Source organism: Manacus candei, unplaced genomic scaffold, assembly GCF_025592945.1.
Source record: "Manacus candei isolate 608988 ecotype Guabito, Panama unplaced genomic scaffold, ASM2559294v1 h1tg000007l, whole genome shotgun sequence".
NCBI classification, from domain to species: domain Eukaryota; kingdom Metazoa; phylum Chordata; class Aves; order Passeriformes; family Pipridae; genus Manacus; species Manacus candei.
The window spans coordinates 3,004,454-3,030,013 of NW_026138055.1; the positions used below are offsets into that span (position 1 = coordinate 3,004,454).

The 25,560-nt window shown below is 40.4% G+C and overlaps 1 protein-coding gene across 3 annotated transcripts in view; it reads right to left on the minus strand.

The window, feature by feature from the left end:
• ATAD2B (ATPase family AAA domain containing 2B) overlaps positions 1-25,158 on the minus strand; it is a 75,384-nt gene extending 50,226 nt beyond the window's left edge. The window contains exons 1-8 of one of the 3 annotated variants that reach the window (XM_051810025.1): positions 24,594-25,158; positions 8,656-8,810; positions 7,142-7,188; positions 5,989-6,142; positions 3,829-3,931; positions 3,048-3,156; positions 1,811-1,927; positions 362-437 (exon numbers count right to left, since the gene is read on the minus strand). In XM_051810025.1, coding sequence (XP_051665985.1) covers positions 362-437; positions 1,811-1,927; positions 3,048-3,156; positions 3,829-3,931; positions 5,989-6,142; positions 7,142-7,188; positions 8,656-8,810; positions 24,594-24,749 — 917 coding nt within the window. In that variant the 5' untranslated portion in view covers positions 24,750-25,158. Of the gene's footprint in view, positions 1-361; positions 438-1,810; positions 1,928-3,047; positions 3,157-3,828; positions 3,932-4,992; positions 5,307-5,988; positions 6,143-7,141; positions 7,189-8,655; positions 8,811-24,593 lie in introns of those variants that run through there. The other 2 variants (XM_051810018.1, XM_051810033.1) reach the window with 2 other exon arrangements.
• Positions 25,159-25,560: the final 402 nt, after the last annotated feature.

Below are 25,560 nucleotides of genomic sequence, written 5' to 3' on the forward strand. Positions count from 1 at the left end.
CATTAACCTGATTTGTCTAGTTTTGCAGAACAGAAAAGGGATTATTTGTTAAACTGATGCTCTGGATTAAAACACAAAATGTACGGCCTCACAGAAACAGTGTGCAATGAACAATTCTTCCCAGTACTTGCAGCACACCTGTTTCCATTCTGTTCAGCCCAAAGCTTCTACTGGGATTGCAAAGTGCCAAGACTCTCCTATTTGTGTGCTGATCAGGGTCTAAACCTGGGATACAATTCAAGACCCACGCACATGCGTGAATGAACTGTACAGCTCACTCAAGAATGGTCTGAAAAATCAAAAACTACCAGAATGTCCTGAAGGAAAGCAAATAACTACATACTAAAAGACTGACATTTACCTGATATGGCTTCTTCTTGCAGGAGATCTGTGAATGTCAAACAGCGTATTTTCTCTCTTTTTTTGATGAGCTGGCACTAAGAAAGAGAAGTTACAGGTTTGTAACATCAATTACAAAAGAATAACAAACTAATCTAAATGCAGCAGAAAAGTGCTAGATAATCACTTCATCAATTAGGTTACCACTGGTTTCTCTAAAAACTCAAATTAAGAAAAGAACTAGGGGGTGGTGGGAAATCAAACCTCTTATGTTTTGCTTTACTATCACCATACTTGGCTTAATACAGGCACAGCAATCCCACCCTCGTACTCCTCACACCATCACAGTTGTGCCTATCACAGCACAGAATGTAACTCAACCAGGGCACTGCATTTTTAGTTCATTTTCAGGACATGAAGCTCCATACAGAAACGTTTTCACAGCTGATAATATGAGATGTCTTCAAATTTCTCTCAAAAAATAAACCACAGCATTTCTCTATCAGAGTTTTAATTTCCAAGTTGCCTTAAGATAAAGCACATTGATACACCACCGAATACATCCACATTATTTTAAAGAGAAGTATTAAAAGGTTAAAAATTAAGAGACACTACACTGTACCCTGTATGGACCCTGATGGTATGTCCTGTGAGGAACAGCTAAGGACACAAGGTTTGTCTAGCTGGGAGAAAAGGAGGCTAAGGGACAACTTCATTGCTCTTTACAGCTTCCTGACAAGGGGAAATGGAGGTGCTGAACTCTTCTCCCTGGGATCCAGTGACAGGACGTGTGGAAATGGTTCAAAGCTGCATCAGGGCAAACTCAAATTTGACATGAAGCATTTCCTTACTGAGAGGGTGCCCCAACACTGAACACAGTTCCTAAAGAGGTGGTCAATACTCCAATGCCTGTCAGCATTTAAGAGGCATTTGGACAACACCCTGAATAACATTTTACCTTTTGGTCTGCCCTGAAGTTGTCAGGCAGTCAGACCAGATGATCGTTGTAGGTTACTTCCAAGTGAAATATTTTAAATTTCTCATCCAGGCAAAATGTGGTAACTGCTGCTATGCCATTTATCTACAGTTATAATTTAGGTTTACCACTTGAGAGGAAAAGCAGGTGTAACAGCAACTATTTTTTTTAAGTAATTACCTGATTTATTAGACTGCTTCATGTCAAATGTTTCCTGACTTAAACCTCCCTCACCCTCAGTCCTGAGCCCAGCATATGGCAGTACTTGCATAGTTCAGTGAGGCAGCAATGCCACCCCCACTGACAAACTGACTGACCGTGTCTCAGCAGTCCTGTTTGCGTGGTGAACAACAGCGGCAAGGCAGAAGTCACAAGGTGCTGCGTGGGAACTCTGTCAGGGATGAAGAGTAGCCATCCAACCTTTCCCTCCCCACACCCATGCTATTCTTGGAGGTCAGCAGACCAAAAGGACACAAGCACCGTCTGGTTCCTCACCTATTGGAGGGGCCTGGTATCTTTCAACAGTTTTTCTCTGTCTGAGATTATATGGCCGATCATTTTCTTCCCCCTCGGCTTCTTCTACTTCTATATCTCCATCTTCTTCCTGAGACTCTGTTCAGGGGTAAAAATATTTTGAGAACACTTCTACTTGATGTCAGAGTTACTTTCATCCTAAAAATTATCATTTTAATGGTCACTGAGAATTACTGCCCACTTATTAAATAACACTAATTGGAAAATCACTGGAAATTTGAAGACCAAGCTAAATCTACAATCATTGTTAAATTTCCTTCTAGTTTTCTACAGATGGTTCTGGAAAAGCAACAGAGAGAAAAATAAATGCATTCAAAACAGTTTTAGAAGTAAAGTACTTCAAATATCACTTTTATCCATATATTTTTCCTTCAATAATTACCCTTCAATTAAGAATAATGCCTGTCTTCTCTTTTCCCATAGGAGTGCCAGAAAATCAAGTATCTGACACAGCACAAAAATAAGTACAACTTTATGATATATGATACATAGTGTATAAAGGTATAACCTAGGCCCATCTGTTAACAGTACCAGAATCTCCATCCATGGATCTCAGAACTAAGACTGAATTCTTATTCATTGGGACAAATCATATCATGTACAGCAGTTTTAGTTAAAAACTGAGATATGCTATGCTGAACCCCATATGGATGCCTGAAGTTTGAGACTGATTTCTTAAGGAAGCCAAGCATGATGCTGATCATGCTATCACAGTTAGCCACAATCCCTTCTTTCTCACTAATTTTTGAATCCACTGGCCAGTTTCATTCAAATTTTTAAAAGAAGGTAGAATTTCAAACACAGTTGTGTGTCTACAAGCCTTTTGAAAATCAGTCGATGGACAGAAAACAGGGACTTTAATTAATACCCTCCCCAAAGAAAAAATACAGGACTGACTATTACACATTCTTTCTGGTAACTACCACCCAGTACACGAGAAAAATCAAGTCAGTTAGAACACACATAGCTGTACATTACACTCATCACATCCTGGCTTCCACCAGAGGATTGTCACAGGGAATATAAAGAAAGCTTCAATTACTTAGTGTTAGGAAAAACAGGTGTAAGGAAATGTAGAACAAACATTTAGAAACCAGGTTCTGCTCTCTACAGTGCAATATATTGCTATCTTATGCTACAGAAAACTTTGTTTTACAAGGATTTCAGACAAGCCCTTACAATTCTTTACAACCCATACCTTCTTCTTCCCCTTCTGTGGATACCTCATGGTGGTTCTGAATCCCATAGCTATTTCTCCTCAGTGATTTCCTCCTCCTTTTCACTCGAGAATACATATCCATGTTTTCCTGGAATAAAATGCACATGCACTCCCATCAGTACTGTCCCATGTCACTCACAGAGTTAAGCCCTCAGTTCAGTAATATCCTGAGATTAGTTCATCTGGTTAGAGTGTGATGTTAATAATGTCAAAGTTGCAGGTTTGATCCCTGTATGGGCCATTCACTTAAGAGTTGGACTTGATGATCCTTTGGATCCCTTCCAACTCAGAACACTTTGTAATGCTCCACACAATCTGTAGTCCTCAAATGTTTTTCCAGCAGAGTTCTCCACAGGTAGACTACAAAAGTAGTCTCCTTTAAGAGGTGCTAAAGTAAGTCTCTCAGATAGTACTTAGTCCATCTAACACAGTTAACATCAGTATCAAGCTGGTTTAGGGAACAAAGCAGATGACAGTCACTGGTCCTGTTTCTAGGCTATCAGAGTGTGCTTCAAAGCAAAGGAGAAACATCACAGCACATTGTGAGAGCATGACAGTCAATTTACAATAAAGAAAGCATATTTTAGTATATATCCATGAATTTAGTTCTGAATTTCAGTTTATCAAGTTTTTTATGTTGTCCACTGAGGAAAATCAGAAACCTTTAGACAGAGCTAGACAAACGTGTGGTCTTTGCAAAAACAAACATGCTCCCCCTTGATATTTCTTTTATCCAAAAGCTGGGACACTTTGCACTTACAAATTCTGTGTCTGTCCACATCCGTAGCCGTTCTACTTCCCCCGATCGCCTGTTTCTCCTGATGTTAATATTGTCCATTTCCTGTAGGACAGCTTCAGCAGTACTAAAATACATGTATCAATTAATACACAAAGATAAAAAAATCAGTCTTAAAATAGTAGCATGCAGAACTTTTTACATAGCATCTAACATCTTAAGATGTCTATCAATTAACTACAAAACCAACCATAATAAAACCGAACGATGAACCTACAGAATATAAACTAAGAAGTATGCAAAAGAAGAACTGCTGATGCTATTAAAATCTGGGATTCAAATTAGGCTGTAACATTTTAAAAAACATTTTAAAAAATTTTTGCTTTGTAACTGCTTAGATGTTAAGACTGGGTGTCAGGTAAGATTAAATTTGCAAAATAAGAAAGTAAAGCTTTTTACCTACATAATTATAATACTGGGAATGCAATTAATGCCTCCACCCCATAAGCTTTACGCTTTCTTACTCTGGCCTCAAAAAGACACTAAAACAAAGAATTTTTTTTTGTGTTAAATCAGTCACACCCAGAATTTCATTGTTCAGTATTTGACCTCACTACCATTTCTCATCTATTTAATTAGTCTACATTTTTATTATCTGGAGTATTTGTAAACAGCTGTCAAAACAATGGTGGTATATAAATAACAACCTTGGCCAAGATGCTTCATTGCTAAGGAAGAGAACAAGAGTATTAGCCAGGCCAAGTCAATTATTTGGCCACCTGTCCTGAACACCATGTTACTGCTCTCCATGGTGATTATAGTAGATTTCCACTGGAATCATACTGTAATTGTATAATAACTGGAAGAAGGCAGAAACTTTCCCTTCCTTTTTTTCCCCAGCAGTTTAGAGGTAAATCTAAAGGGTGAAATCCTGCCTTGAGAGAAGATAGTGGAAGTTCTGGTGAAAGAAGTCAGTAAAATCAAGATTTTGTTTTGAGAGCTCGTCTCAATTTTAAACAATTCTTCTAAAGTATCTGATGTATGACAGAACCACTTCAAGTAAAATCATGCTGCAGTTTGCTATCAAAGAAAATACAGTTGGAAGGGACCTGGAAAACTCTACGTGCTCTGCCAGGCAAGAGCAAACTACAGAATGCCTACATCATTCCTGACAGATATTTGTCTGACCTGTTCTTAAAAACCTCCAATGATTATGGGACGCATTGTTATCAGTGTAAGCTCATATACAGACTTCAGTACCATGATCTTATCAAATTACAATCTTCATGGTAGACTTTCTCCTACTGTTGAGGAGGAGAGGGAGATTCAACTGCAACTAGAAAAATAAATGTAACTTAACATAAATTTGTAAGCTGATGCTAAGTAGTTACTGAGTAAGTTGAAAAAGAAAATTAATAAAAGACTCAACAGAATACATTTAACAATAAAGATCATACTTGGCAATTGAATGTTTATGTTTAAATCATTTTCCAATACTAGAGAAAGCAGCCTCCCACAGATGTGTCTGTTAAAACCTGTTTTACAGGTGGGAAGATTGGGACATATTAATTGACCTGCCCAGGGCCACACAGAAATAATATTTCAAGAAAAGCATTTCTGGTTCCCATTCCTATGCTCAGACCAGACCGTGCCTTCCTGTCTGACCTACTTTGTCTGCACAGTAAATGTCAAAAAGTGACACCCACCCTATGTGAATTACTAACAAATGGTAAAAAAACAAGAACGAAAAGAAAGCTACAAACTTTTGATATTTTATGATCAAAATCATACACGTAAAATCTAGAAAGCTTCCAAGCACTGCTGCTAATCACCAATTTACATCACATTTAGGGTATCACTACATAAACAGGTTACCAAGAAACAAACTAGGGTGTGGATTTACAGCATGTCAGGCACTCTGCAGTAACTGCCAACATACAGTTTTAACCAGGTGTAAACACAGAGTAGCTTCCTCCTCAATGAAAGCCTGGGAAGGTGCTCTGTATTCAGAGGATGGATACCATGGGCAGTCACAGCACAGACCCAGCTGTAACTCAAACCACAATCTAGCTTGTCTCAGTGCATCCCCACAGTAAAACAGACACGGCACTGCAACACAGGGGTTTCTAATTTTAAGACATCATTAAGGTGCTTTGTGAATACAACTGAAGCATCCCCACATACCTGTTTACTAGCTGATCAAACAATAAACTCTGATTCAAAGTTTCGAATCTGTTTTTCCTGGACCGACAACTTTTTCTGACTTCTATATCTCCGTTTATGCAAGCATGGTCCCCATCTCCCTTTTTTTCCCCTCGAAGGGGGTGGCTTTTGAGAGCTAAGAGAAATTTGTATTACTACTTAAAAATGCAGGAAACAACATTTTCACAAACAAGAATTAATAAGAGAATACTCAGCAAGGACAATAAATCAGAAGTTATGGAGCACAGTACGATCTAAAGAACCGTATTCTTTTTAATTCCTAACAAAGTTACTTTAAAAGCTATTTCTTCAGCTTGTTTCCTTATATGATAATCTTACTTTATGATGAAAATTTGGCATTCAAATAACCATTCAATATTTTTAGGTTAACATCAGTACTACAATGCACACTTGGCCCACAGGTTCAATTCGTAGTCATTCAAATAGATTATCAAAATGTGAGATACCACATATGGATTTCCCAGCTACTCTATACAGCGCCAAACAAAGAGATCCCACTCCTGATTGTTCCTCAGGCACCACAATAAATACTAAAATACCAAATATGCTTAATGAATTAACATGTACATAGAGTCAACACAGAACTAAACGGGACAGAATTGATGAAAAAGGGACACAAAAGACAAAGTGGTTTTAGCTGAGAAAAGCAATGAAATGGCAAGTTTGTAAGCTACAAGCATATAGAAAGATTGTTCAAGGTAGCAGGAGCTGCAGACAAGGCAGGTCTCTAAAGCAATAGTAGAGTTAAGTAATCTTAAGAACTACAAAAGGCCAAATTTCAGACAAGTAAAGAGAGTAAGTAAATTAAAGACACCAGCTGGGCAAGGAAGGCCAAAATTAGTTCCTAACAGTAATTTGGGAATTAATGAAAACATCAAGATCATGGCCAAGAGGTCTGAATTGAGAAGAGAAATGGATTTTCATCTAGAAATGTTCCCCCTATCCACAGAGAGCATCCAAGATGCTGACAGAAGAAAACTGAGCCAAAACAGTAACTTTTCTAGTCAAAATGGTCAGAGTAATCAAAGTTATCAAAAACATATGCCACTGAAGATCACTAACATAAAATTGCTAAATGTAAAAGTAGATACAAAAGTAGATATAACACACTTACATAAGCTACGTCCATTTGGTAGTGTAGCACCAGGCTGAGAAGTTAACCTAAAACAGATCAGACACACAAGTAATGTTAACATTCCTTAGCCAAGCAAAAGGCACAAGCTGAAAATACAACTTTAAACACAAAATCCTACATGATACACTATGATTTCAAAACCTTTGCGACATGCAGCCTCTGAAGAATCTGCTTCATGCCCAACACTGGAATGAGGACAAAACTGCCCAATACCAATTATATGAAAACCCTTGAATTATCTAAACATCTTTTTTCTTATTAATTCCTTCAATGTTCCTACTGTTAACTTTCCCCTTACATTTCAGAACAGAACCTTGACATAGCTCACCATAGGCAATTATCATTCCAAAACTTTGGATAAAACAGCAGAAGCTACAAACTTTTGGGACAAGTCTTACTGACTCAAGATGACTCTTGAGTGTAGCACTTTGAATTCCAGCAGAAACAACAAAAAACCTCAGATGCAAAGACATGTTGCAGTGGGTTTTAAATGAGCAACAACATGAGTTTCAGTACCTTGGCCAAATTTCATTTGACACAATGATCTAAATTCTCCAGGCCTTATTAAACGTTTTTTTTGTATCTTAACATTTTTAAGAGGTACTGTACAAGTCTACACTTACAAAAAAGGAACAGAATGTTCATAAGTTTCAATATATTCCCAGTGACCATGGCATATTAATATGCTATATTTCATTTATTCTGTTTTAAAAGAGAAAAAAATAACAGAAGAAGGTCTATTTTAGGATTTACAAAGTTTTTAAATAAACTTCATCCTAGCAGACAACAGTCCAGTACTGATTACATACACTTACATACGAAGCATTACAAGAACGATTTTGATTTGTACATAAACATGAAATACATATCTACAAAAGAATCAGTATTAACTGAAATTTCATGGATCAGGAAAATACTGTGTACACCACCTCACAGTTACTTGTAATCACGTAAGGAACCTCATGCATACAAGAGTGCTTTGTAAAATACTACAAAACACAGTTATAAAATAAAATTAACCATTTCTCTCTCAAGTTATAAAAATGTGGCAACACTGAGGCAATAATATATAAAATTTACTTGAGTCTCTATAATCAAACAGGGATAAAAGGCTGAAACAACAATGGAAATAAACTTGACCATTATCCATTCCCTAAAGACGACAACACTGATTTTCTAATTAAAATGTCATGTCTTCTTAAAGCCTGAACGCATGAAAATACCAATTACTTCCCTAAATTCAGATGTATCAAGAATCTAGAACTCAAATAAAATTACTTTCTGTTTTTGCACAAATATGCATAGAATGGAAACAGAGATGAGAGGACTGATGCAATCCACACTCCTGGAATCTTAAACTAAAGAAAGTTGTATGAAAATAACACACTTCAGAAGTATACTCTTGAGCTGCAGTTAACTGCAGAAACAGCATAAGTGGGTTAACAACATAGGAAAAACTGGCAAGAGTTTCTTTTTCTCTTGGCACCAATTACCTGGACTGTCCAGTTGAGATGCTCCATTCCTCTCGCTGCCCAGTACTGCGTGATTTTGATTTGTCTTTGCACACAGGATCAGCATGTTTTGAGGTACGTTTGGCGGGAGGAGAGATGTGGCTATCACTCAAACTAGCATCACTACCTTCATCTTTCTGAAAACAAAAAGCATTGGACCATACTTAATTGGCTCATTTGTAATACTTTTATTACAAATATCCTTCCAGAAAAAAGAGGAAACTTCAGCTTAGTAAAACGGAAGTCTCTGTCAAACTCTTAGTGACCAGCCTATGTGAAATATTAAAAACATTTATTCTGAAAACATTACAAAAAATATGAAAGTATTTAATTTTAAACATTAAACTTCCATAATATTTTACCTGTATGTCTGAGCAAGCATTCTATTTCTCTAACTGTACTTTTTATATCATACATGACACTGCCACTCTCACCCTACTTGCAAAAGAGCTAATAGTGCAATAAAGAAGGAAAAAAGAGCTGAGGAAAATTAAGATACTAACAAACACAGCATTAATTTATTCTGATGTTATCTCTAAGATGTTTAAACACATTATGCTCTTCCTCCATGTAAGAGTTTTCCAATACCTTGTTCTACCCATCAAACCGTCCACCACACAGCCAGGAAAAACTGTAAGTGGACTTTATACTTTCATGGCAATTTCTGTCTAATGTGTATATTAACAGTATTATACACACCAACCACATTAGTCTTAATACCTTTTAAGAAGCACCTAAATAGTTCCAGAGGAGGGTTTTTTCTGTTGTTTTTACTTATCGGAGGTAACATTAAGACAGAAACTCAAAGATAGTAGCAAAAGATTATGTCAGAGCTGTACATAAGAAATGGACAAACAGCAAACTGCAGAGGATCTGCTCCTGAACTACCAGAACAAAACCAAAAAAACAGGATTCTATAAACACAAATTTTAGCTCATCAAAACAGTCTTAATGGTCATCCAGAAGGACCCAAAACGCTTGAGAGGTGGGCCTGGGCAAACCTCAGGAAGTTCAGCAAGGCCAAGTACAAGGTCCTGCACGTCCATCACGGTGATCCCAAGCACAAATACTGGATGAGTGGAGAAGGGACCTGTGGGTGTCGGTGGACAAGAAGTTCAACATGACCCATCAAAGCGTGTTTGCAGTCCAGAAAGCCAACAGTGTCCTGGGCTGCATCAGAACCAGCATGGGCAGCAGGTTGAGGGAGGGGATTCTGTCTATCTCTGCACTCCTGAGATCCCATCTGGAGCGCTGCATCCAGCTCTGGGGTCCCCAACAAAGGCAGGACGTGGACCTGCTGGAGCAAGTCCAGAGAAGGCCACAAAGATGGTCAGAGGGCTGGAGCACCAGGCTGGGATAGCTGGGGGTGTTCAGCCTGGAGAAGAGAATGCTCCAGGGAAACCTTATAGCACCTTCCAGTGCCTAAAAAGGCTACAAGAGAGATTAGAGGGACTTTCTAACAAGGGCACGGAGTAACAGGACAAGGGGAATGTCCTCCTTAAACTGAAAGGGGATAGGATTAGATCAGATATTGGGAAAAAGTTCTTTACTGTGAGGGGAGTGAGGCACTGGCACAGGCTGCCCAGAGAAGCTGAGGATGCCCCATATCCCCCGAAGTGGGTTGGCTGAGGCTCTAAGCAACCTGATCTAATGGAACCCTATGGCAGGGGTGGTGGAACTAGATGATCTTTATTCCAACCCAAACCATTCTACGATTAGAAAACTAAATATCCTCTCTTGCAACAACAGAGTAACCAATTCTCAAATATTAAGGTCCAGAAATTGTCAGCAACCACTTATACCATGAAAAAAGATAATTTTACTCATATATAGGGAGACGATCACAGAAGTCCTGTTTGTTCATCAGGCCTATTAAGAACAAGACAATATCACAGTGCAGTATTTAGAAAGTGAAAAGCCTAATGTCTGGGTGCAGTTTGACAAGGCAGCTCAGCACCACTGACCCAGGGACTGGCCCATGCACTCCCTTGTCTGGCTACACAGCACCACTCCAACCTCCTTGGGTCTTCTTCTGATGTTTCTCTGACCCACTCATAAACCAAATGAGCTCACTAAAGCTTCAAAAGGTCACTTTCCTTCAGTTACATGAACTTCCTACCTGGTCAGTGATCTGAATCATTTCATTGAGAGAACGGACAAGTACAAAAGATAATGCAAGGGAAAAACAACAAGGTGAGGACAGGATCACTGTCTGCAGGAACAGAAAGCTGCAAGTGAAACAGGATGTCCACATCACACCTTAACATCTTGTCCCCCGATACCTATTTTTAACAATTATTAACTAATATTAAATACTTACAACACCAATAACAAATTAATAGAGTATTAATTATGATGAACTATTTATTTACTGCATCTTATATGTGACAATAAATACTTTTTATAATACTAAAAAATATTAAATACTGAAAACTAGTATTAAATGTTAGCCAGTCCACGTTCACATCATTTTAAAAGTAGTTTCAGCCTTGATAATTTTTAGCCTGGCAATGTAAATCTAAGGAAAGAAAGAGGTCTATATGGAGATTAATTCTTAAAACTCATTTAGCCCTAATGAAAAAAAAAAAAAAAAGGCACCTTACTTTTTTTTTTCTCATTATTTCACTTCTCCAGGACATACATCAATGTAACTCAAAATAAGAGCTATATTACAAGATCCTAATTAGAACTTTAAATCAGATGAAGAAGAATCTGAGATCTAAACCTAAGACTTGGTCCAAGTGGTAGCAGAGGTAACTACCACCATTCCTAAATACAAAACACCTGCACCTTGCATAGCACTGTAAAATCCATGAGCAGCCACACAGCTGTTTTCCATAATGTTCTGCAACTACAACATACCAATTACAAAATGTTAACAAACTGCATATTCACTTCTGAACACTGTAAGCATTTGTGTAGTACTTTTTGCTTTAATTAGCCACAAGTTTACTCGTGGACTTACCGAAATGCAACACTGCTAAGTCAATTTTAGTAACGACTTCGCGAAACTACTACTTCTGCAGGACAGAAGAAGAGTTTCAAGGTAAGCCACAGAACCAGTTTGAAACCGGCTAGGCGAGACAGAGAATATGAAACTAAGAAAGATGAAGCAGCATGTAACAAAGCTTTACGAGGGCTAACATCAAAGATGTTTTGCAAGCAGTGAAATTAGTAAAGCACAGGTTCCTATACTCCATTTCCACCTCTTTCCATGCAAAGAGCCAAACTCCTCCAGGTCTCCTTTGATCACCTTTCTCTGAGTTCCCTACCTCTGGTCCCAAGTCTCAAGATCAGCCAGGATCCCTCATTTGTCCTGTCTATTGGTCGAAGGCAATATAGCAGTGGAGCTACTTCTGAGCTATGAGCAAGTGGTCACCTGGCAGCTTCAACAAAATACTAGCACTGGAAACAAAATCTGCTACTTCAGGTCTCCCTCTGCTACCAATATTCACAACATTTATAAAAGCCAAGTATCTTTGAGATCTCTAATGCTGGAGACAAATGAACATAGCTTCAGAACATGGCAAATAGCTTCAGAATCTGGAAGGGCAGGTCAGTGTGATCACAGCAATGCAACTGCCTAAGGAACCAGACTAGCAATGAAGGAGTTTATTTAATCAGGTTATTCTTTGTTTAGGCTATTATTTTCAATTGTGCCTCACTTGTCTGCATATTAACTCTACACACAAACTCAGCAAGTACAAGCCAAATTAAATTTTAAGACAGTCAAGCCCAAATACTAACCTATGTTAGGACACAGGCTGTATAAGATGCACTAACATACAAAATGGTTTAGCATTAAGTAGTGACAAAGCTACTAAAAAGTTAAAATCACTGAAATTTTAAACATATTACTAAGAATCCAAGCTCTGTTTTGCAGTTAACAGACAACTTTAAAAATTCAAGCTCTAGGGAATCAAATCACACTAGACTGCCATCCAGAACTTTCACCTACCTACCGTAAAATATGGAGATAGAGCTTTCATTACACTCAAGAGATTATCCAAACTGGGATATGCTAGAACAAGAAATGAAATTAATTTCAATTTAGGAAGCCTTTACAGAGAGCAGTCTATCCACTGCTTCCTCCCATTTATAGCAAAAGAGGTCTAATGATTCCACAGCACTCAACTTGCTCCCTCAAGTAACTGGGTCTCAAACCATTTATACCTTTCATGATTAAAAATAGCACTTCAGGTTCAACCCAGAAACTTATTACTTAACAGTACATATCATGAAAACGTTCTGGGACTAGAAAGATATGATATAAGCATCAAACTTAAAAATTAAAAAAATTAATAACACAATTGCAGAAATAGGAACCAATGCACTGAACTCAAAGCTCCTAATGAAACACCATCACTGAAGCAAATGCACTCACATGCTGAGAGAATGCAGAGAATATGAATTAATAAAATCTTAATCATGACAGAAATTGCCTGCAAGCGTAACAAAGCCACAAAGAAAAAGCAAGCACAAAAGAATCAAGAAATGACTTTACATAATGTCAGGAAATACAAAGAGAGAAACAAAATTCAGCATAACTGTATTGATCCAACAGAAATGAGAGACCCACCAAACTCCAGCTGTAATCCAGAACAGCTTCTTATGGAAAGCACTGTTTCTAATAAAGAGTAATGACATAACTGGAATTAACAGGACACCATCAGTGGCCTAGACTGGTGAAATACAGTCTTCATTATCCTTGGATTCAGGAGTAAAATGGAATGTAACAATTGAGTGAATACCACAAATCTGCTGTTGAGCTAAGATTCATCAGTGAGAGTCTAGCAGGGATAGTGGGGCAAACTGTTAACACACCTTCACTGAAGGCACTTGAATGATGGTACCAATAAATCCAGAAACAAAATCTGAAATGAATACGTAAATACAGCAAGAAAATATATATAGCTGTGTATTTATCTCTATGTTTTCTCTACTTCGTATGAAAAGAAGAAAGACGGAAAAAATGTTTATTATAATACACATATTCATGAACAAGCTACAAAACCACTGATACACAGTATTACCTGCAGCCTCTTCCGTATGCTTCCCTAAATTTAAAAGTAATGATTTGATACTGACAGAGCTTTACTTATAACATGTATAACAAGCGCCTAAGTTTTGGAAGAACACAAGCTAGAAATCAATGAATAAAACTGACTTCTTTCTCCATCAACCCTCTTAGAAAAACAGTGACCACTGTTACAGTCTTTCAGCAGGACTGAAGGACACACATACCAGGGGACTCCTCTCCTGTCAGGTGTATCACAGGAACCAGCTGTCTAAAGCATGACATTGGATTAACTTCAAATTGAAATACAAAGATTACCTATAGCATATTGAAGGAGAGTTTTTTGGTTTCTTCTGTTTTTTTAAGTTGAATCTCCTAGCCAACAGAATAACCAAAGAAGTCCCTCACTACACTGCTGGTCTGAACATCCCAAAATAATCCTAAATCCAGTAGTCTTGATAATAGAGGACAAGTACGAACCATCTCTACCATTGCCATCTCCAAGCATGTGAATGCAAGTTCACTGAGTTCTCAAGTAACAGGTGATATAACAGTCAAACCACAACCACACCTCGCAATTTCTGAAACAGACTCTGTCTGGTTTGCCACAGGTTCAGCTGTATTCAGACACAGGCATGCAGACATGAATATCTGAGTGTTCCACCACGGTCAGACTTGCTCTCCTCGCCACGCACTCTGTGGGTCACACCCTCCTGACTCTGCCACACCCTGAACACTGCACAGCCGCTCCTACAACTCCCCACTCAGGCGAGTTTTCAACCCACTCTCTTAAACCTTCAACAACTGTATTTTTTCTGTTTCCTGTGACCTCTTCCCATGTCTAAGACATGAAATTAATACACTGACACTCAATCTTCAGCTGATCAATCCCATTTCTCGGCATTTTGTTAAATGCTCAAATAGCTTGTCTGTTTGACCCACTGAACAAGCACGAAAGACCCTGAAAGTTACTTTCCCTTAATAATAATGAAGTAAACATTTTCAAAAAATCTGTTTCAGCTACAAGTTTTCAAAAACCTCTAGTTCTAACTTTAGTTAAATCTTAATTTCTGATATTAAAAAGTAAATTTTTCCTCTTCATCTGACTGTTTAAAAAGACAATGACTTCAGATATGTCCCAATCTTATTTTCACTAACTTTGAAGAAAGTGAATCCAGGTCCTCCAGTTATTTTTAACTTTCTATTTTCTAATTTAAAATGTATCTTATGAATAACAACACAAGTTCTCAGATGTCCCAGGATATTAATAATCTGGATTAATATTTTAAAAATACATGCGAAGAAAATCTAGTCTACCTTTTCTTCTACCAGTTTATGCAAAGTTCTTGTAGAAACATGCTGCCCATTGAAAGAAATAAAATACATATTCGAGGCTAGTCGATGCATTTAATGAACACTTTTATCCCAATGGTCTAAAAAGATAAAATCATCTTTCCAAAATAAAACTTGTATTTGTGAAAAAAATGTGATTGTGTCCCCAGTGTACCAATTAGTTAAGCTCATGACTCATCTCTGCCCTCATATAACTATTCAGTTAACAAATAAGTTGTATTTTTCTGTGTTTGAACCATGTCTGATTTCAAACACCAATAAAATACACCAAAACCACTCTCTAGCTGTCTGCACAGTGATTCTGGATGAACCTCTTGCTCCCTTGTGTATCCCTTTCTATTTTCTGCAAAGGTAAAAATGTGGATTAAAACATTAACTTCTACAAATTCATTGCATTAAACATCTACTTTAAGATCTATTGATGAGAGTTAGGTAAGAGCTAGGTACCATTCCTAATGCATTTCTGGACTAGGTAAACTAAGCAATTAAAAAAATAAAAAGGTTTCACAATCTCTTTGAGGTATTTTATGATAGACTCTTTTCTGGTTCCAAATTCTACTTAGTACATCATTTTCCAATGACTGTGATAATGTCATCAGAATGTAATAAATCCCTTCAAATACTACTTCCAAGTTTCTTTAAGTTCAACACTTTACATTATAGCTTCTTCACCAAAGGGGGGAAAAAAAAACCCACACAAAACCAAAAACAAACACACACCAGAGGACTAAAACTCTCCTGCTCAGTACAAATGTTCAGCAGCTGAAACGCTCTCATCAGTGTGCTCAAACCAGGTACCACACCTTGCCTTATGCATCCACACTGTGTCCTAATTCCAGGATGACACACCACGCTACCCACTCTCTCCAGCACCAACATATCCTCACAAGCTCCTCTCCTCCCCACCCCACCCCACCCTACATTTTCCTGGGCCCTTTCCAAATGCCCTTAGCCCCTCTTCTATAGGAGAACTGGCTACCTGTTTGGTGGGAAGAGGTAAGACCTGATACACTTGTCTGCGGAAAAAAGGTAACATGACTGAACCTGAGGTCTAGCATAATCCAGCAGACTGGTTTTGTGATGGTACATAGCACACTGCTGCATGCTGAACATCTACCCTTGTGTCCTAAAAGTCCAGGGTGAGAATAGTTACTTCAAAGCCAGGTTGGATGGGGCTCTGAGCCATCCACCTGGTCTAGTGGAAGGTGTCCCTATCCATGGCAGGAGTTTGGAACTGGATGATCTTCAAAGTCCCTTCCAACCCAAACCATTCTATCATTCTATGATTCTGCCTGTGCCTTCATGTGACAAGAGGCTGAAAAATAAACGTATTTAGATAAGAGCACATTAACTACCTTACTGAGAACATCCAAGTTTCATGAAGGACCTCGTGCATTAACTTTGCTGATAGCTTGAAAAAAGAAAAAGGCTTAAAGGAACCCATTGTCTGGTGGCAGTTCTCCAATTTCCATTTGTTTGCACACAGTTGTTTATCAGACATTGGCTCTCCACAGGTGTTAAGGGAAAATAAGATTCATGCTTAAGTGCTTGATGATCTTGGAATAAACAACTATTAACACTGTATTTCATTAGTGGTAATGATAGTGAAGAATGTCTCAATTACAGGATGATCTAAATTCTTTTAACATTCAACTTCTGGGTTTTTTTCACTAAACAATGCTTACATCAATAATAGCCATTAAGAATATAAAAAATACCATCATTTAGACTTTTTCAGAAAAATAAATTCTTCCCTAGTCATTCAGATAAATAAAATCATATTTCTTGCATGGAAAGATCTGCTTCATTTTTTCAATAGATTTCCATTTTATTTCCTGGAACTCTTCAATTCTAAAATTCAGGTTATTTTAATAAATGTGAAAGCTTTTCAGAAAAGTTAAAAGCTTACAAGTTAAAAACAGAAACCACTACCTACAGCACTGTATTGGGGATTTTCACACCTGCAACTATTCCCTCTGTCTATAATAGAAAAAGACACCTGTTCATATCCAGGCTGAGCAAGTGCCTTTCAGTGTGACACCCAAAAAACTCTTGCAATCCACAGGTGACTTCAACATTTATGAACGAAAAGGAGAGTGAGCTCCAGAGCAGCCTCTGACAAACTGTGACAGAGCCCATAAATAGTGAGCTGAGGTTTGTCCTCTACTCATCATCATCTTCCCACTCCAAGCATTTCCACCAGGAGCACTCCTCTCTCCTCCTCTGTGCCTTTACTAAAATTAGGGAGACATCGTGAATTTTCAGCTGATACTCAAATCAAAAGGATGGAGAGGAGGCAAGGGGAAGCAGAAGGATAGGGGGAAGAGGATTAGTTTCAACTGGACCAGTAACATGATCCTGATCCAGCTGATCAAATGGCCTGGCAAGCATTAATAGTGGCAAGCATTAATACTGGTGAGTCTGTTGGTTTTCACAACTGCAGAGTCAACAGCCAGAGCTCACAGCACATGTGAGATCACACACCTTCAGAACAAGCCCACTGAGAAGAGCTCTACTTACTGTATGGGGTCCATGCATCACTCAGAAGTTTTCCTAAAATATTCACTTAGGGGAAGTTTTTAAAACCACTGATCCTCCTTATTTAACACCGAAGGAATACTAAAAGCAACACATTTTTAGTTAGAACCACATTAACCATTTCCATTACTTTCTAGAGTCTGTTAACAAAGACTTTTAAAGCAAAAATTGGATTATGTAATGAGTCAAGAATGATTGCAATTCAGACATGGAAAAACAGAAGACATTCAAACTTTTTTTCCTACCCTCAGTCCTCAAAAATCCGTCTTGTTTCTGCTGAACACCCCCATCCCAAACAAATCCTAGAGGACACAGCCCCCTTTAGTACTATTATAAATGTAAATAAAGAAGCAGAATGATCTGAACTATGATTGCAAGGAGGAGAATAGAGAACCCTTGGACCAGAGGGTTCCACAAGGTTTGGACATGACCAGGAAACAGGCTCAGTAAACTAAACAAGGAAGTGTCTGTAGCAAGGTGAGCCACAAGAAGGTGGCCTTCTGTGTGAAAAAAAACTTGGGATTAAAAACACTCTGCATCCCTAACTACAATGCACTTGAAGAGAGTATTTCAAAAGAAGAAAATATTTAAATTGTGTAAAATTGTGATATGAAATCTTAAGATAAAAACAACATTCAAGGCCTGAAAGATAAATCAGAGAAACAATAGATGATAGTTATTAAGTATTTGGAATGAGGGATTGCTGAAGCATGGCAACAAATTTCAGTGCAAGTAATCTCTTCCACATGTACAGAATGAACAGCTTCTTCATTTCAGGTTATTTAAATAGCTTGGCTCAACAATTTATCCGTTTAAAATGAGGAAACTGACTGGGGACTGGAAAAAAGCAAAAAGCCCATTTCTCAAATTATGAAAACACCCAAACCAAAGCATCTACTCCAACTGCAACTGGACACAAACTTTGCACCAAAGCTTTAGATTAGTTAGACTGTTAACAGACACTAATAGAAGCATAAAGATAAAACCACAAAATTCAGTACAGGCTACAAAAAAAATTAGGGAACTTGGAGAAGCTTTTAAATTCTGTATTTCTGATAGAACTAAAACTGCCTCCATACCTAGTTCAGCTGGAGTTGAAGCTATTATAGCATAGACATACTCAGCAGTGTAAAATCAAAAGGCTTACAGAAGATTACACATTAATCTTACAACTGGTTGAAAAGTTGCCTGTTTAAATAGCTACCAAGCAAAAAGAAACTAGATTTATTCAGGAAGAGAGTCCAAGCAAGTATAAATGCAAAACAACACTTGAACAATTTAAAGCAGAATTAATGGTTAAAATAAACCATGAAAATCCCATCAAAGGTAATAAAGACAATATTTCAAGAGTGAAGTCAGACTGAAAAATTGTTTAGAAAAAGCAGCAAAGCATGAAGTGTACACAAAAAGAGGCTAAAAACATATTGTCAGCTCCCTTTGCAATAAATGGGTTCATGAGCAGTATTACCCACACACAAAGTAATCCATTAGAGCTAAAACATCTAATAAACGATCAGCAACCTTTAAAAGGGTCACAGCTGCAAAATAAGAACAGTGAAAGCTTCAACTCATTGATGCCTACTTGATGCAAGCTTTAGTTTGAGAAGGTTTTTATGAAGTTTTACATAGAAATCATTTAAAGCATCATTAGATTGGAATTAAAACTTTTCCACAGCATAGCAAACACTCAACAATTTAGGACAGGATGTGCAAAATCGTACCACATCCAACTGAAACTGCAGGGGGATGCAGCTGATCAGAATGTAATTACCTGAGCTAATTATCTTGCATAACCCCAAGCTGTATGCCACTCCTGCAAAATTGTCATGGGCTGTCTCACGGCCATGGGTCAAGCCTTCTGCTTGAAGTTCAGATTGAGACAGAGTAGTTGGAGAAGCAGTTTTTAATATTACTTGGGGACAAGCCCAATATTCAGAGGAAGCAATGCAGCACACCAAACATCAACACCATTTCCTGAGTATTCTTTGGAGTTCTCATCTACTCACTGGATTAGTCTTTATATTGCTTCCTTTGAAGGCCTTGGAACAGCGTGACACCAAGGATAGCCAGCTTCCTACAGGATGCACCCCTGCCTCCCAGAACAAGCCATGGACACTTCACAGGTGTCCTGACTTATGACGGGGGCCCAGACTGATTTGGCAGGATACACAGGAAGAATTCAAGCTCAGGACACCCCTCTAGAAACATGAAAGGATTACAAATGCCAACTGTATGGTATTTTGATAGAATCCTGAACACAGATTGCTTCCAACAATTGCTCCATTTCCCACTGCTCACAGCTGTATTAACACTACGCTACCAAGGAACAGCCTGCACAATTCGTTTTAGATCACTGATTTTCCCCTGCTAAGTCCCAAAAGAGCAGCAGACCACTAAACCAGAAAGAACCCGACATTTTATTACACACCAAAAATATGAGCTTTCCTGGGACTCTTCCTTTAAATTAAATTGTTTGGAATAACTTCACAAGACTCTCTTATTTCAGGATGTATTTCAAAGAACTGTAAAAGCATTAACCTCAGCACCTTTACTGATGCTACTGTAAACTCAAACAGGAAGGCAGTTCCGTTCTTTAAAACATAGATATTGGAGAGGAGCTTTTTTCCCTGTAAGAGCTTTACATGCAGGTGGCCAGCAAGTGTCATTTATCCAGCAAAGGAGGAAAATCTAACTTTTTTACAGTTTTATTCGAAACAGCAGAGCATCCAGAACACTACCAGACATTTTGCATAGACAACAAAGACAACATGCTAATCTGAATCAGGTTGTCTCGTAAAGGAAAATTTAATTTTTAGAAAGCTCTATGGGTTATATTTGAAACTTGTATTTTAAGAGAAATTATAATAATTTCTTTAAGTTATTTTTCTATGTTTTCAACAGCTGACCATTAAAGGCCTTTCAAGGAATAAAACACAGCAATGAGTTTATGCTACAAAAACCACATTACCACCCAGAAATCAGAAAACACTTCTATTGCTACAGACTGAGGAATTACAATAGGAGACACTGAGATGTACTAGCATCACAGAGCACAAATATGCTGCTTAGCTTTCTACCTTCCCACACTGCAGCACCCGATGTCAATCCTCCAGCCCCTGTTTGCTCCCATTAGCAATTAAGCACAATGGAGAGCTCTACGGTGCCACTGAGCAAGTTGAACGACGTTGGCAGCACTACTTTTAGCGAGGATCATGTGTTACAATTATCACCGTGCCCTCAAGTAGCTCTTAAGGCACTGCTAATGCTTTCTTGGCTAATTAAATTAAGCTAATCTTGTATACATTTCTAAAATGTCTAACTAGTACGCTGACATAATTTAAGAGTGTTTATTTCACAATAAATTCATAAGTTTTCTTGATCAACATTTTTGATTTGTGTTTTGAGATGACTGAGAAAAATCATTTCAATTGCCAAGCAAATGTTACCAGCAATCACAACTCAGTATCTGAAAACATCAGACATTAGTAGATATAAATCACAAATTTAACCACTTATGGTCACACTATCCTCAATTTTTTCACAGTGTGAATGAATTCCACTGGATTTACAAGCCTTGTGTTACAATTCTGTTTCTGAAAACTTTAGATGATTTTGATGCACTTTTCTTGTCAGAATGCTTTAATATAAAGCCAGAACATTTTCCAAGTTTTAAGGCTAGAAAGAAAAAATTACATATAATTTGTATAAAGATCGAACATAAATTTATGTAAGCATAACTTCAATTTCTACTAAACAGTGTGTAAATCAGTCCTAGATGCAGGAAGAAAACAAAGGCCAGTTTTTCCCCTCTATACCCTCTCTATGCACTCTGCTATGACATCATCTCAGACAATAAACTTCTTGGCTCCTTGATCCATTTAGTGAGGGATTTTGTTCATTTTAATCTGGCTTCTGGTCAGGAGACAGACGCACATGTATTCATCTTCATCGCTGACTGCGTGGTCGCCAATCAATAATTCAAACCAGTTTACTTTTCAAAGCCTGACGTCATTGCTTTCTCTGGGCTGAGCAAGTACTACAGAGGGAATACACTGAACATGATAAAGGCATTTAGACTATTACAGCCCATTTCCACAGAATGTGTGTTGCTTCCAAACTCAGAACAAACAAAACCACACACTACTCATACGTAATTCAGCATAATACTGAAGCAGAAGACTAGAAACTTAACTCAAGATCTTGAGAAAGGAGAGATTCAAGCCTATCCTTGTATATGTATGGGGGGGAAACAAACAAACAAACAAACAAAAAAAACAAAACAACAACAACCAAAAAAAAAAAAAAAAAAAAAGCCACAACCCTATGTATACAAGAAGTAGCCAAGAGGAAAAAAGGAGACAAAAATTGAAATAGAACAAAAGAGGTGGAAGGCAACTCCTAACCCCTCATCTGGTCTACTCAGCATCACACAGGATGTCATTAGGTTACTAACTCAGTTTTTGTTGCTAATAAGCAAGAGACAGATGATCTTTCAAAATACATTCTGAAAGGTGGGCCACAAGCATTGCCACCAAAGAGCATTTCTCTGGGTGTCCAAGTCAGAACCTCCATGGAAGGAAATTAAGTCAAACAGTGCAAATAAGAAGCATCCCATTCCTGCCAAAGCTCCAAACTCGAGCTGCCCATTAACCCACTTAACTGCTGGTAGTAAGGCTGGGCCTCCTGACATTACACCCAAAAGATTTTAAAAGGACACACTGTCCCAGTCAACTGCAAAAAAAAAATTACATACAACTGCATGAAGACGATCCCAGCACGCCTTCTGCACAGAACACAGCCTCACTATCTGCCTCCCGACAGTTGCTTCCAAAAGCAAAGGCTTTGTCTCCCTACTGCTACAGTTATTCATGTCCTAATCACTGAGATCCTTCTCTGGCACTACTTCAAGAAGATTCAGAAGCTCAGAAAGACGTTGCATTGCTGACAGTACTTCCATCTGAAGAATAAAAAGAGTTGTACAAAGACAACTTTAAAATACAGTGAGAGATACATATTTTACAAAACACTCTTCTTGGATAACTTCTGCTCATACTTGGCAATTACATCTTAAAGAAAAGAAAAAATTCTACCTCAAACACATGAGATTTGTTGTGCAGTGAAACAAGTCTATTCCCATATACCAAAATTTACATTTAACTTTAGAAGAAATGCTCTTTTAGAAGCATGGGCAATATCCTGGGAAGTATTTACAACATTTGGCGCTATTTTGCACCATCTCCTTGCCTTACACCATGAAAATAACAATTTAAACATTTTAATGATTCGTAGTATAAAAATACTATTCACAGATTAAAAATACTTGGAAAGAAGCCCAAGCTACTTTTTTTAGCAGCAGCAAACTCCCTGCAAAGTAAGCCAGTAAGGGTTACACCAAACTTTGCTTCACAAACCACAAGACCCACGATATGAATAAACAGAAAGTGCACACTAGAACAAGCAGAACAGCTTTTTACAGCTATGGTGCTGCATCCCCAGGAGTCTACTGAAATTAAACAAGGAAGAAATAGGGAACAGGGAGAAGTAAGATGGGGGAAGGGAAGAACTGTGAAGCATGAAAGAACTGAAAGAGAAGCACAGAAGGTATGGAGTATCCAGACAGTAATTTGAGGTGGTTTTAGTATTTTAAGACTAAAAGAATGGAGCAAAAGGTTTTGTGAGAATTCCAGGTGTCATCCTTCTGATCTGCCTCCAGCTATTATTGCTGTTTTTCTGCTTGTCTGATTAACTTCCTCCTTAGCAGGGCTGGGATGTGGTCAGTTGATGCAGGACTGTCCTTCTGACCCTCAATTTTCACTTCCATATTTACATTGTTTTTCTAATATACATGCAGAGCACGCAGCTATAACTACTAGTTTAAACCTTCAAAGCAACACGTGAAGTTTCATCAAGTAAAGTCCTGCCTATAATTCCTCTTATAAGAGGAATTTCTTCACAGAAAGGGTTAGGAACGGGCTGCCCAGGGAGGTGGTAGAGTCACGATCCTGGAGGTGTTTAAGGACTGAACGTGGCATTTAGAGCCATGGTCCAGCTGGCAAGGTGGTGTTCGGTCAAAGGTTGGACTCAATTATCATTGAGGTCTTTCCCAACCTAATTGATTCTGTGCCAATTAAAAAAAAACAAAAAAACAAAACCGCAGTTCTAGTCAACAAAGCCGACTAGAGACAAGGAAGAAGAGAGTCTCACGAATTCTTTCTTCCACTTAGAATTCACCAAATATTAAATTCTCCAAATCCAGCTGTAGAATTCCACTTGCCATTCAGCCCGTCCAACCAAAGCTACCACAGTAAATTCTGCTGGGAAAGCACTCAACTTAAACTTGATGGCAAAATCTCACTCTCCTTGCCACAAAAACGGGGCGGGCGTGGGGGGGGGGCTTTCCCAAACACCGGCTTGCTCCCGGCGCAGCCGCCGGCCGAATCGAGGTCATTCAGGGAAAGGGGGAAAAAAAAAAAAAAAACACACACACACACACACACACAAAAAAAAAAAAAAAAAAAAAGAAAAAAAAAAAACCACCAGCACACAAACCCGGGCCGAGGATTATTGCGAAGTTGCTGCGGGCGCAGCTCCCAACTTTTGTCTGGCGGCGGCAGCGCCGGGCGCGGCCGCAGGGGGAGCCCCGCGCCGCCGGACCCCGCCGGACCCCCCGGACCCCCCGCCCGCTGGGCACCGGCCCGGCACCAGCACCGCGGCAGCTCCGCCGACCGTGTCCCCGCCGCCCCCCGCCCCTGTCAGCGGCCCCCGCCGCCCCGCCGCTGACCCCGCAGGGACTGCGGCTCCTCCGCAGCCGCCCCCGCGTCCCCGCCGGCTCCGCGGTGCCTCCTCACCGCGGGCTCCCGCCGTCCCCCCGACAGCCCGTCTGGGCACCCGCCCCCCGCCGACCCTGCTGCCCGCGGCCCCCCCGGCACCAGCAGCGCTGTCTCCAGCGACTCCCCGGCCTCGCCGCTGCCCTCCCGCCGCCGTCGCTGCCCGTGAGCCCCCCGGTGCTCACCCGCGCTGCCGCCGCCTCCTCCAGCCCGGCCGCATCTGCCTTGGTGCCCCTCTTGGAAGAGCGGGTGCGGGACGAGATGAAATGGCTGCCGGCCCCGGCCGCCGCGGCCGCCGCTTTGCCCAGGGGGCGCAGGGAGCTCTTCCTGGTGTTCACCATGGCCCCGGCGAGGGGGGACACGGGGGGCGCCGCCGCCGCCGCCGCCGGCGGCGCGGAGGGAGGAGGGAGGGAGGGCGGACAGGCGGGGGCTCGGGTAGGGAGGGGAAGGGGAGGGAGAGGGGGAAAGGGGGGAGGAGGGAGGAAGGAAGAAAAGCCCTCCGGGGAAGCCGCTCCGCCGGGCAGAGGCGCAGCCGGAGCCGCGCCGGCTCCTCCCGCCGCTGTCGCCGCCGCCTCTCGGGCTCAGCCCGGCTCTAACTGGCCGCCATTACTGTCCCCGCTCCCTTTCTCTGCCCGCTCCGCGCCGCCCCCGCGAGCGGCCGCCGGGGGGCGCTGCGGCCCCGGCGCGGCCGTTCTATCCCGGCGCCGCGCGCTCTATGGGCCCGGCCCGGCCCCGGGAGGCGGCGGCGGCCTCGGGTCCCCCGGGAGCGGCACCGGCACCGGCACCAGCTCTGTCTCTGGCTCTGTGGCGGGGTCCGAGCGCCCACAGAACTCCAGAGTGCGCTTCTCGGCGCTTGGCGAGCCGCTGGACGGGCCTGTCCCGGCGTGACCCGGGATCCGCCGCCGCCCCCTGAGGGCTGAGCCGAGGGATGGGGAGTTCAAGGGCGGGGGGGGAGCGGCCGCCCGAGGTCGCGGGGGGTGAAGGGCAGCGCTGGCAGCCCAGAAGGTGCTCGGCCGCCGGCTCTGCTCGCCCGGGGAAGCTCTGCCCAGGCGCTGACAGGACACGCCGCTTGGGCGGACACGTCTCCCAAGGATGGGATCTCCGTAATTTTCCGTGGAAAACTGTTTCACAGCGTGGCGAGCCTCTCTACTA